The sequence below is a fragment of the Motacilla alba genome, chromosome 5 (assembly GCF_015832195.1).
Source record: "Motacilla alba alba isolate MOTALB_02 chromosome 5, Motacilla_alba_V1.0_pri, whole genome shotgun sequence".
In the NCBI taxonomy this organism is placed as follows: Eukaryota; Metazoa; Chordata; class Aves; order Passeriformes; family Motacillidae; genus Motacilla; species Motacilla alba.
This window is the reverse complement of record NC_052020.1, coordinates 45,290,595-45,304,588: the sequence shown is the minus strand read 5'-3', so window position 1 is coordinate 45,304,588 and position 13,994 is coordinate 45,290,595. Positions and strand designations below refer to the sequence as shown.

Genomic DNA, 13,994 nt, shown 5'->3' with positions numbered 1-13,994 from the left:
TGTGTTTAGAAAAAGACTGGATGTGACACTTGATGCCATGGTTTACTTGAGGTGTTCAGGCATGGGTTCAATGATCTTCCAACCTGAAGGTCTCTTCCAACCTAGTGATTCTGTGATTTAAGATCATTTAGTCCAAACATTAACAAAATACGACCAAGTATATCACTAACCGATATCACTAGGTGTTACATCCACACATCTTTTAGTAACTCCAGGGATGGTGACTCCACCCTTTCTCTGGGCGGTGTGTTCCAATACCTGACAACCCTCAGTGAAGGATTTTCCCCTAATATCCAATTTAAACCTTCCCTGGTGAAACTTCAGGCTCCTTTTGTCCCCTCATTTTTTACCTGGGAGAAGAGGCTGATTCCCACCTGGCTACAACCTCCTTGCAGGTAATTGTAGAGAGCAGTAACATCCCTATTGAGACTCCTTTTCTCCATGCTTAACATTCCTAGCTCCTCCAGTTATTCCTTGAAAGACTTGTGCCCCAGACCTTCCAACCAGCTCCATTATCATTCTCTGGACATGTTCCAGCCCCTCCATGTCCTTCTTGTCATGAGGGGCCCAAAACTGGACACAGCACTCGAGATGTGGCCACAAAAGTGCTGAGCATGGAGGGAGAATCACTGCCCTGGTCCTGCTGGCCACACAATTTTTGATACAAGCAATGTGTTCTATTTAATGGGGCGCTGCCAATTTTATAAAATACCTGGGAGTACACTTGCAAGATGCAAGTTCCAACCCAAACTGAAATGTACACATTTAGAAGACAGAACAATGGATATATTATCAAGATTGCCTTTATTTTAATTTGAATTTTACATATAATAACTTTTATTCCAGCTACTGGGGTCAATTGACTGTCTCACAGAACAGTAATTTTTAAATTAATTACAGCTATAAATGCAGAGAGACTCCCTGAGAACAGTTGTTATCTTGAAAACCATATTAGGAACCACAGTAAAGAAAAAGCATATAAAAAGGTATTCAAAAAAGCAGGTTCACTTGTAATAATATGGTTACAGGTGCTCCAAGAATCTCTCCCTCATTAACATTTTAATGTTTCAACTACAAATTAGCCATTATAGCAGACATTATAGCTACAGAACAGAAACAAGCAGTTTTTGCAAGTAGCATGGCAGGCTCAGTGTCAGCAAGTGGAACGTCACAGAATACTGGAAACACTTATGATGGAACCCACATATTTCCATGTGTATCAGGGGCATCAGTGTAAGGAATATTCCAAATCCACGGCTGATCTGTAAACCAAAACAGAAACATACTCATGACAATTTAATTTATCAAATGCAAAATTTGGTTCTCTTCCTTTTTTTCCCTTTGGGGGAAGAGGAAGGTCAAAATTCTTACTGATTTTTCAATTAACACGTGCAATTTCAGTTTAGTGGACATTTTTATTTTCTTTTTTTTAAACTGTAAGATACAGGGTTTTCAAAAGGCTTTGCTTTCTCCCCAGATATTATTTTAAATATAGTTATAACCCAACATGCTCACCAGCTATATAGATAATATACAAGTACAGTAATGCAGCCAAATTTGGTATGGCCTAGTGCCAGCAAGTTTTGTGCTGCATCTCTCTTAACCCAATGTAATTATAAATAAGTACTGTAACATATTAATATTTTTCACAGGGACAGTAAGAATTCAGAATTGACACTGCCTGGCCCCCAAAAAGTTCACATTTACCCCTCACTTCTTCAAACATTACACTTTCAGATGAGCAACAGGTTTGCACCACACAGTTCCCTCCCTCCCACATCTCAGAATACAGAAGTTCTTTCCACTCTTGGGAAAGAGAAAAGGCAACACACCAAAAGTTAACTGCTAGCTCTGCAACCTGCTCTGTGCTCTTCCTTCTACCATACATGTGGCAGAAATGCAGCTGTTCTATGAATCCAAGGCATTATTCTACTCCTTACAGGCTACTCCTACTGAAATAGGGAAAAATCCTTTAACCCTTTTTTCACCGAGTTTTCTCAATGAAGATCTTTTTATCAATCTCCATGTACAAAATATGCCCTGAAGGAATACATTGACATTAATCTGTAATATGCATAGATTAAACTGAATTCTACCAAGGATGCTAGGAATAGCTATTGATTGAGATTACTTTTATCCAATTTTAAATTTACAGGATCCCATGACAACTCTGCCAACACAGGAAGTGAGAATTACTGTAGCAAGGAAAGGAGAAGAAGAAAGTGACAAAATCAGTAATGAAGGGTTATATAAAGTACACAACGGCACAGTGTGACAAGTACCATGGCAATTAAACATGGGGCAGAGGGACCACTGCTACTAAGTATCCATTATTACTTGCTACAGGAGTGTCCTTAATTCTTGTACTGTAGTTCTGTATGTTGCAGTAAAACATATCCCAGCTACGCAAATGTTCTAAATCGTGTCTATTTACAGGAGGAAGAAAGCAGTAGGTTAGCTGGTTGGTTTGTTACAGTGGACAGGTGATTTCAAAGCATATAAAAAATAAAAGGCATCAGAAACGAGAAGAAACTATAGCACTTAGGTCACAGTGCACTGCTAAGAAAGCTCTCTAGGTTTCTGGCTCAACTGCAGGCTATCTAGACTTTGAGTTATCTCTTAAAAAGAAAATAAAGTAGCACCATTATTTCCCTAAGCTTGTTTTATCAGTCTCCTCCTGGAGAGCCATGTGTACCTTTTGTATTTTAGAAGAATACCTTGCCAGATAGTAAATATTAACAGTTAAAAAAATGGGTACAGAATAAAGCAAATGTTGGGAAAAGCATTGAGGATTTCAAATAAACATACTTTCAGATTTGAACACTGACCTCTATGTATGACTTCAGAATAAATCCAGTCCCACTCAGATTCACTGGAATCTGTCACTCAAGAGTACATTATGCAGCTTAGACGTATCTATCTTCCCTACTTTCCTACCATCTGGCAGTGACTCTGCTTAATTCAGCAAAACATGCAGGCAGAGAAAAACTTAAGATGTACAGAAATAACTCCAGTCACCTCCTAAAAGCATGCTGAGAGGTCTAAATACCTAATTTAGCTCTAATTGTAGCAATCTAAATAACATTTGCTCACGGTACCTATTATTGTCCTTGGAACTTTGTTCTGTTAATGGGATGCTGTTGATTTTATAAAACAGCTGACAGTATTTTAATAAGTCATGTGTAGAACTATTGCTGATACAAATTATAATTCAGTTATTTATAAAATGTCAGATTAAATTTAAAACTATTCATCACTTTTAATAGGATCTATAACAGCAAGAAAAAGACAATGATTGTGCACAAATACCATACGATGGCAGCTGTTTACTGTTGCACACGAAAATGACTGCCAAGCTTCTCAAATTTAATTCCTTTGATCTTCTTACGAGTGGAAAAAAAAGCCCCATTAAACAATTTTTAAAGTGTCCTTAACATACCTACCTTCCACACATTTCAAGAGCAGTGCTTCATTTCTGATACCCCAATGTCGTCTCAACTGCACCCCACTGGAGTTAGTGTTATCTGCTGGGCTGGTACCACAGCTTCACTCTTGCCTCATTTACAAGCAGCAGAACTCCAGCAGTAGAGTCAGCACTCAGTAAAATAAATGGGGCCATTCCAGTCCCACTGCTACTTAAACATTGTCTGAAAGCTCAGGTGGAGCACTGTTTCAGTTATACTCAGATTTTTGAACATTTTCTTGCAACTGAATAGACTACTACATTTTACTTACAGGTAGAGAGGCTCTGGAGAACAAGACAAGTTCTTTTTGAGTAACACCCGAGTATCACTCAAAGCATCCATGCTACCAGGCCACCTCAAGCCTTCACGTTCTCATAAATATGACAGATGGCAGTACAGTCAAAACTAGGCACACACAATTGAATAGCAAAGTATAAAACACAAAGAAAGCACCTTTGTGATCCTCTTCCTATGGGTGTCTTTTGCACTGTGAGTGGAGATCTGGATGAGAGAATTCCTGGTTGAATTCTATACCCAGAGACTGGATTTTTACCTCTACTTAACTGTAAAAGATAGCTCCAAAGCAACAAGTATTCACATATATAGAAAGGTTACGAATAACCAGACTTCTTCAAGTCATTCTACATGGCAAACTCACTCCATGATGCATGAATCTGGAAAGTTCTTCCTTAAGCATTTGCAAAAGGCGCACACTGTACTTCAGACCGTCTTGTCCCCTCCCTCTGGATGAGCATGGCATTTGAAAAGGAAATAATCTTGTTCCTCTCAATGCAAAAGTCATACTTAAATATCTTAAGAAGGAGGAAATGCAGATGGGGAATAGATGTGGGATCTATATGAATATTCACAAACAAAGTGATGATTTCTGAATACCAGGACAATGACCACTTGTTTGGGGAAAAAAAAAAAAGAGAAAAAACCACAACCCAGTATTCCCAGTATTGCAGCTTTAAACACAGGATTTGCTTTGTTTCTCAAAGTGCTGATGTGATGAGGAAAAAAAAAAAGTATTTTGCACTTTTCTGAGACCTCCCCCAAATTGTTATTATATTATGAATTAGAAGTTTCGAGTTCCCTCCACACACCAGATGATTTCCTCAGTCAGTAAACCGTGTAATATCTAAATCACAAATGAAGTGAAATTCCTTGACTACAGAAAGCAACTTGTATTGGCAAGAGAGATAATAGCAATACTGCAACTAGATGTGATGATGGGAGCTCAATGAGAAGATAATGTTACACAATGAAAACGTTATACAACAAAAGCTCGGTATTCATTAAAAAGATTCTACAAGAAAATAAACATCTGAGTACTGTTAAAGGCACAAAGAAATTTTATTTATAATGATATTGCTAAGTAAGATAGGCTACTGTGTGCATGATTCCCAAATATCAGACTGGATAATTTTTAACTTCCCTTCCAAGGAACTCTCATATCATACTGCTGGTCTATAGGTTTCATTTATCTTAGTATCATTGATACATTGAGCTTTGCAATAGTGTTTTTTATTATGACAGCCTGAATCTGGCTGGTTGGTTAACTAGAGGCCTTCAGGAGACTGATGTATCTATATGATATATTTATCTAGATATTGAGTAGTACTGTCAGCTACCAGATTTTTTTTTTAATTCTTTGAATGTTTTGCCCTAAATATACATCTGCTGACCACAAATGGCCTTCTGCTGTTCAGCTGACCATGGGAGGCGATCAGCTGCAACTGCTCAAAACAGCAATGTGAAAAGAGTTAATACTGTACATGTTGCACACAACAAATGTTATCTGCTAAAAATTAATGAGGTCCTTTGTCATGTCAGAATATGAATGATCTTATTCTTTATTTTAAAACTGCCAGATGTAAAATATGCATGTTATTCCCTGCAACAAGGAAACACGCAAGCTATGTATATCATGCATAATATAACTCTTTTGTGCTGGTAATTTAAAGCATTTGTGAAGAAACAGTCTACAGGAAAAATGCCCAGGCAGAAGTCGCCTGTGCAACCTTAACTCTGATCTGTCAGGATGTCATACTGGTAATTTCCTCAGACCTCAGCTACAAATACTGCACTCTGCACAAGATGGCTCAAATCACATTTAAGTTCCAAAACTAGACTGGGCATCATAGATCTACCCTGAAAAAAATACCCAAAGCAAACTGCATTTTAAAATTCTTGAATGACCAACTATTGAAGCAAAATACTGACCATCTGGTGAATTTGCCATCTCATGAGAGTGCTCTCACCTAGTAATCTGAAGCACATCTCCCTTAGCCAAGCATGAGCTTTGAGCTCAAAGAAGGTGGCTGGTAACATCTGGCAAATCAGATAGTCAAGTGGCTCCTTCTGGCCTGCAAGTATTCAACCCAATCATAACATTACACAAAAGTGGCCAAACTAAATACTGACTCTGTAGCTTGAGTTTCTTCTCATGCAAAGTGTTCATTCCTTTACAGTCATTATAAACAGCTGGGACAACAAGTGTACTCGGATGTTACACTTGGACTCTGGGAGGTCCTCTGAGGCAGTGTCTGATGTCAAGCTGCATTATGAGAGCTTCAATCTCAAACTGCAGGTTTACCAGTCAATAATAATGCTTTTGGTTCTGCTAAGGAAGGAAACTGAGACCAAAACAAATGAGATTGGTTCCAACTCTAGCTAGCTTCCTCATCCTGAGCTATGATTTACAATGACAATATACACTTTTTGCTTGAAAAATTGATAACTAAACTTCTAAACATACTTTGATTCATATTTACCATTTTTCTGAATGTTAAGTAAGTGAAATATTTTCTGTTCAATGTATTAGAATCACTAGAAACTGGACCAGCTTCTAGTTGTCATCTATTAAGAAAAATACTACATTCTCTTAGACTTCATATTAGGCACACTGGAAGCACTTGAAGTTCTCTAAAAATCCATATAGGATGCTGCTAGTCTAGCTCTTTCAAACCTCAGAAAGTACACAGGTTTCAAGCAACTATGCAACAATAATTAGAAAAAAAAAAGTGGTTATTGAAAAATATTAGTTACTTTCCCAGAAGTTCTTCTATCTTAATTTCTTCCAAAATATTTTACCTACTTGACAAAGTAGTGCAGTATTCTAGAACTCAGAAGAAGAAACAAAAGTGAGAGAAAGGTGAAGACCACATACACTGACATCTTCCCAGAACTTATATGATCTCCTGAGAATATGAGTTTGCCCAGAACTTACAGGACCTTCTGTGAGTGAGCTCAGAGTAACAAAGAACTCCTATAGCTTTGCTGGACAAAACACCAATCTCTTCTTTTAAGCACTGTGCCACTAGCACAAAGCAGGGTAAATGAAAATTCTTTCAACTCTTTAAGTAACAGGTTAAACACAAATATCTAAGTCTACCAGAGCTGGAGGCAAATATGCCATGAAGTCTTTCTTCCTTTTATCCAGCACATGTTATATGTAATAAATGAGATGCGGTTTCCTGAAATCACTACAAATATTTATCACATGTAATTTCATCATACTCCCAATTCCTACTCATTGAAAATCAGACAAATATCAATCATTGAATACCCGAAGTTACAAAAAAAAAGGTAATTTGCTTTTCCATGTAAGTGTGGCAGTGCAACAGTGAACAGGGCCCTTCACAAGGGAGAGCACAGTTCTTGTGATATGTCAAAGATCCTTTTGTGCATCCTTAACAAAATCACAGCTCTCAGTGGTTGAAAACTTCAGCTACAGAACTATGAATTAAGTGGACTGTCAATTTCTGAACAATGCCTGAACTTGTATTAAAGCTAATTTTCATCTCATTTCCCCACCATTTTTCCAGCCTCCTCACCATTTTTCCAGCATGAGCTTTGACAGCTTTAGCCCCCATTTAGCAAGGCTAAAGTAGATTTCCCACTGGAACATAATGAAATACATCTTAATACATTTTTACAAGTTGTGAGAATTGTTCAGGAAAGAAATCTTCAGCAAAGGGCAAAACAACTAAAGTAATTAATGTAACTGGCATGTAGGGAGAATAATATGTAGCTTCACTCTAGATTCGTCTCAACTGAGATGGAACCTGTCTTATTTTCTTGCATACACATTTATCTTCTATATACTATTAATCAGCTAATAGTTTCTTTTTTGATCTCAATATATATGCTTAAAGAGAAAATTAAATTAGAAACAATTTGTTTATTAGAATGTATTTACCCCCCTATTTTATAGGGTTCTCTTCCAGAGGGTTTAGGAAGTTTTGGAGCATTTTGAACTAAGAGCTCATTCACTAGTTCAAAGATTTACTGAAACATTTGAGTTCCAATAAACCATGTTACTCCTATTTCAAGCTCTGTCCTAGATCCTGTCTTTCTTAGATCAAGGCTTCTCAAAAAGAAAATTAGTTACAATATTTTGACACTTGTTTTAAGGACAAAAATACTCTTCCCTAATACTGCAGGCTGCACATCAACATTATCTTAAACATATTTTTATATTTTTCAGCCATCAGCCCATAGCTACACTCTCTTATCATTTTCCTGATTTGCATGTTCTAGAGATGATCTCAGAAACTGAGACAGTTGAAATTTTGTACACCTCTTCAAGTGTTATGAAATATAACCTATGAAATACAGAATTGAGCAGAAGCAACTCTTCTTTCTTCTGATTTACAGCAATTCTTTCACATTTGCACTACAGTATTTCTTTCACATTCCACTTCCAGAGGACTGTTTTTAGCTCATGCCTGCTCTCTTCCAAACGCTCCCTTTTCAACATTCCTTCCCCTATTAGTTCTGCAAAAAAAAATTTTGAACTCCATAAAGAATATCTATTTTCTTAATACACATAAGAATCACAAAAGAGGAATAAAAACTAGCACTGAAGTTATTGATCCAAAACTTAAACAATAAAGGAAAATATTAGCATAAAGAACCTTATAGTAGCTTTCTTTGAAATCACAAGCAGAACATGGAACTGATATCAAATAGCATACAATCACACCACAAAAAGTTAAAAGAAATCTTTGGAACACAGCAGTATTCTACTGACTCAGAGTTACTCAATTAGCTTGTTTCATGCAGAACACAAGCCTCCTTTTCCTCCGAAGTCACACCTTACCTTTGCTTCCATACTGTTCTGGTGGGAGGTCATAGGGTACAGGAAAATATGTTGCTGAATCTTTCCTTTCTGGAAGCTTTTCCCTTCCCACATGAAAGTAACCTTTGTCCAATCCCTATGAAAGAAGGAAAAAATACAAAAGAAAAGATTAATTAGTTTCTGGGGAAAAAGACAAACAATCTACAACAGATGGTTTCTCAGTGAGCTATTTTAAATGAACAAAACTTTCTGCCTCCTTTACTGAGATTGGATACTTCATGAAGCACCTTCATGTCTTCAAAACTCAGCTTCTCTTATTTCTATTGTTTCAGCTCTTTTTATTACATCCATTGGCTTGGCCATGTGGGTCCATATTTGAAATATTCTGCCTTCTCAGGCCCCTACACATACACCAATTTATTTCCATGTTCACTAGGTGAACTCCTTCACTGTTTAATATTTAACTAAGTGAAAAGCTTCTAAAATTTCTCTTTGCTGCTTAGTTTTATTCTGACTACATTAACTGGATGCTCAGTATGTTTCACGGACTAAACTAGAAATCACTTTGTGTTATAGAAGCAAATCTTCAGTCTGTGCTCTTAAGACATGTTGGGTAACATCATCCACAGACACAAAAATAATTAATGAAGATTTGAAACTGCTTGCACAAAAACTTCAAAGACTACACTTATATTAGAATGACAGCATTACTGTCAAACAAGGTTAAGGACCAAAAAAAAGAAAAAAATGCAATACAGTACAAAGGTAGACAGATTTAAAGTGATTTAAGTAACTCGGGCAGATGGTATTGCTTAGCTACTTCTTCAGAGAAATTGGATTCCAACTGTAGTGAGTTACACAAAAGCAAAATCTCTTAGTTCTAAGCTTTCAAATAGCTTACTGTCAATCAAGTACAGTTTGATTAGAACAAACTAGAAATTTAAAGGCTATCAAGTTTATTTATTTATAAGATATTACTGACAACTACTTTTTCTAAAATCATAGAATAGTTTGGGTTGGAAGGGATCTTCAAAGGTCATCTAGTTCAATCCCTGTACACTGAACAGGGACATCTTCCACTAGCAGCAGGTTGCTCAGAGCCCCATCCAACCTGATCCTGAATGTTTCTAAGGATGGGGTATCTACCAGCTCTCAGGGCAACCTGTGCCAATGTTTCACTACCCTCACAGTAAAGAATTTCTTCCTTAGATCTGTCTCAATATACCCTCTTCTAGTTTAGAACCACTGCCCCTTGTCCTGTCTATTAAAAATCTGTCCCCGCCTTTCTTATAAGCCCCCTTTAGGTACTAAAAGCCTGCAATAAAGCTTCCTTGGAGCCTTCTCTTCTCCAGGCTGAAGAACCCCAAGCTCTCTCTGTCTTTCCCCAGAGGAGAGGTGCTCCAGCTCTGACCATTTCTGTCTCTTCTCTGGACTCAGTCCAACAGGTCCTTCCTGTGCTGGGACCCCAGAGCTGCATGCAGCACTGCAGGTGGGGTCTCAACAGAGCAGAGCAGAGCAGAGCAGAGGGGCAGAATCCCCTCCCTTCCCTACTGCCCATGCTGCTTTGGATGCTGCCCAGGACACAACTGGTTCTCTGGGCTGCTCATGTCTAGTTATTAACTTAGACTTTATTCAAGCTCTATGGTCCACCAGTCTGAGTTTCACCGCATAACTGTTTTGTGATAGTACAAGCAAGCGTCCTAATTACCAAAAAATCCCGTGGTATTCAAACACACACACTGTCTGAATGAAGAGTCCTATCTATACACAATACTGCAAGGCTTTCTTCGCTGGAGTTTTACACCATCAAATGTCATCATTTTAAGTTGGAGATAGCAACATCCACATGACCATACAAAGCATGGAAATCAATGCAGCCTTGTGCCTTTTTCCTTTATCAAGGAGAACAGTAACCTAGAAAAAGGAGAGCTGTCAAAGACAATGTCAGACAGCAGTTCTAGCAAGTCAGTTCAATAATCTCCTTTAGAATATAGATGCATCTTTTGTCTCATGACCCAAAGTAAGAGGGAACTATAGGCTATGATGTAAGAAACATTATATATTATTTCAAGGACTAGACAAAAGCCACTGCCCTTTAAATGAAAGAACACAGGAAACAAACAAGGTTCATGCTTAAAGGACTGCGTGAAAGAAAATCCAGTTTGAACTTCCCTTTCTTACATAATTTCAGTCAGATATTTTGATAAATCTGCATTAAAAACAGGCTACAGCACTTTGTGGGGCTTAGCCTTGAGGTAACAAATAATATGTTCAAAACAGACCAATGTAAATATGAAAGATTATTTTAAAAGCTCATAATCATCTAAGGGTTTGAAAACGACTGGAAAAAATTCATAATTACTTACACAAAATGCAACAATCAAGTTGTATAGCCTTACTTCCAATGAATTTGAATCACTCGGGGATTGGCAGAAATGTCATGTAAAAATGTAAAAACCATACTTCTGTCTGTAGTGGAAAGAACATGAAATATGCCAGGGATTCTACAGCTCACAAACAACAGGAAACTGTGTAAATGGTGGTGGTGCTGAGAGATACTTTTTCATAGCTCACAGCAGTCAGGTTGCAGTTGGTAGGAGGGTCTGGGTGGTGTGTATTCCTAGATACTACTCACAAGGTGGCATTTAAATTGTCAGCATGTATATGACATGTGTGAGTTTTGGTTGCCCAGACATCCTATGAGCGTCTCTTGTCTTCTACATCACCTAGGGAAGAAACAAGGAACAGCAGAGAAGGCTCCTCTGCCGTATTGTGAGCTGGTTCTTGTGTGACAACAAACTTCACATGCCTGATCCACAGCACCAAAATTACAAAGCTGCTGTCTGGCACGATCTGAGCTGGACATTTGCGAAACTCTTACTATCATAAAGCACAGTGTAAAACACAACCTACTTCAGCCTCTACCAACAAAGTAAGGACAGCCCACAGTGACAAACTCAGGTATCTAAACCCAAAGTTTCTTGGTTTAGAAAGTATGTGTCTGAGTGTCTTTAACACTGGAATTTGAAAACCTTGCGGCAGTTCTGTGAACACTTGAAGCAAAGCTTAACATCTTTAAGTCTATATACAAAATCTTGGTTTACTAACATTGTATTAGCTTTCCTACTCCTACTCCATTTTATATGGGATGAAAGACTTAATCTAAAACTAGAGAAACCAAAGAAGAAAGTGGTATTACATTGCCTTGGAAGTTGATATTACAGTCAAAGAGCTTAAACGACTTGATTTTGGTTCAGCTCTAAGGTGAGCTATGACTGAGGGTGCCTGTCTCAGTTACTCAAACACAGCAAAAATTTAAGCAGTTCAGTTCTGAAAATCACATGCTAATGCCTGACTGATCTCTAATCCAGATCCAGGTCACACACCCAGACCCAGAGTCAACTACAAAGGAGTACTTCACTCCAGTGAGTATTCAACATCAAATACAGACTTCAGAGTCTGAAATACTGTTGTTAGTTGTCTGAGTTTGATTATCTAGATATATTTGCAGGATTTGATAGCACTAGGTAGGCAATTATAGGTAGGTTTTCAGTTTAATAGCATCTGTTATAGTTCTCTGAGATTGTATTTCTAAAAGCTGACTGAGCCAGTACCATATTCAACAAACCTCTAAAAAGATTCAAGTATTTCACAAATTTTTATACTATTTTACAGGTCAAGCTCAAATTACCTTAACATCTTATCAGACACAGAAGCTGTTAGGAAGAACCATTTACTTAAAAGACTTTCCATTAGTCACTTCCAAGATTTTTCAAACAAAATAATTACTGGAACATACTTCCCAGAACTCCATACTTTTTGGTCATTGCATTCTCACCACAGGTTTTATCTGTTAAAAATGCACTTTATCTCAGCCTCTGGGAAGGAATCCCCAGCAGCTGAAAGAGCAAGTTGAAAAAGAGAGTGTAGATGTAGGAGGTGAGAAACAGAGATGGAGATGGAAAGGGAAATGTAGTTCAAACACAGGACAATCTTACTTATAAACATTATTTTCTACTCAATAGAAGCTTGTGATCTAATGCCAGCATCAGCTGATTTTTCCCTAAACACTAAAACTGTAAATGATAACAGCTGCTGCTATACTGGGAACAACCATTCAACATATTTCTGAGAATGTGTATTAGCACATCAGGCCAAGACCCAACCTCAACGCATAATTCTGGAAGCATTTTTTAAAAAAGACAAAAACCGGCAGTCAGCTGATAGCAAGTGAGGAACGATCCACTTCCAAATTTGTATTCAGCAGAAAATAGAAGGCACAAACTGCAGAGCTAGAGGAGTTCTTAAGATAAGTGACACGAAGTGTGTGCTATGCTAATACACCAGGGTAGTGTGGCCAAGTAGTCCCAGGTGCTGGATTAAGGCTCCAATCTCTTCGGGGAAATGGGTTCAACTTCCATCACTACCAGGAATATTTTAATGGTTGGATTGTATGATCTTAAAGGTCTTTTTCCAGCCTAAATGATTCTGTGATGCTAAGTCTTAACTTCTACCAGAATACATGTCATGAACTTTGTGATAATACTGCATGAAATAACCTAAAGAAACAGAACTATCAGAAACAGGCAGCATTAAATCAGCATTCTGACAGCTAGAGCATGGTGAGTCCCTCAAGGCCTAGGAACACTCAGTTATGTTTCAAAGCACTTCATGTAGTTTATACTTTGCATAACTTTAGTTGTAAACAAGCATTTCTGTTTCTAAAAATTTTAGTCTATCCCCAATTCTGTTATCTTCCCTTAAAACTATGCCACATAGCATTCTAAAATCACAATGAACCAGTGTGACAAGCAGACTAAGTTATCAAAGAAGCACTTTTTATGCAGTTAACTGCAGGGCATATGCATGAGCAATTCATAAACTAAGCAGTGGAACTTGAGTATCAGATGACTGCATGTACATGAGCCCAGTATCAGTATTTGACTGCCTCCTTGTTAGCAAGAGTCTCTGCAGGCACTTACTTATCAGTGAAGAAAGGAAAGCAGCTGCAGTGTCTCTCCCTGCTTTGCTCCCACATACACTGTGGGATATCACATTCACGTGATAATCAGGTGACTCGTTCTCTTCTGGTTGCCAGTCTTCACAGTTAATTATCAATATGTAGGCAACAGGGAGAAGAACTAAGTATTCTCTTCCAAAATATGTACTGTTATATATTCTTTCAAGTTTTAAATGAGCTTCAATTAAGTTGTGCTCTGAGAATTCACAAACTCAAACATAAGACTATCTTGTGCACACTGACAGGTTTTAGTACAGCCATCTAAAAGCTGTAGAAATTATAGAAAGCATAGGAGCTTTCTATAATTCACAAAGACAAGAGAGGTAAGGGCTGTAGAGAGAAAGCATTGTATTCACACCATGGCTAGCTAACCTGTTACACACCACTTTGTAAAAATACAGCAGGCCAAACAGACCCAGTGAGG

At 37.8% G+C, this 13,994-nt stretch overlaps 1 protein-coding gene across 4 annotated transcripts in view; it reads right to left on the bottom strand.

Annotated features, from left to right (window-relative positions):
- Positions 1 to 785: 785 nt before the first annotated feature.
- The window catches only part of TDP1 (tyrosyl-DNA phosphodiesterase 1), a 42,879-nt gene continuing 29,670 nt past the window's right edge, over positions 786 to 13,994 (bottom strand). For all 4 annotated transcript variants that reach the window (XM_038138789.1, XM_038138788.1, XM_038138787.1 and 1 more), the window contains 2 exons: positions 8,572 to 8,686; positions 786 to 1,262 (listed from right to left, as the gene is read on the bottom strand). In XM_038138789.1, coding sequence (XP_037994717.1) covers positions 1,189 to 1,262; positions 8,572 to 8,686 — 189 coding nt within the window. In that variant the 3' untranslated portion in view covers positions 786 to 1,188. The remainder of the gene's footprint in view (positions 1,263 to 8,571; positions 8,687 to 13,994) is intronic.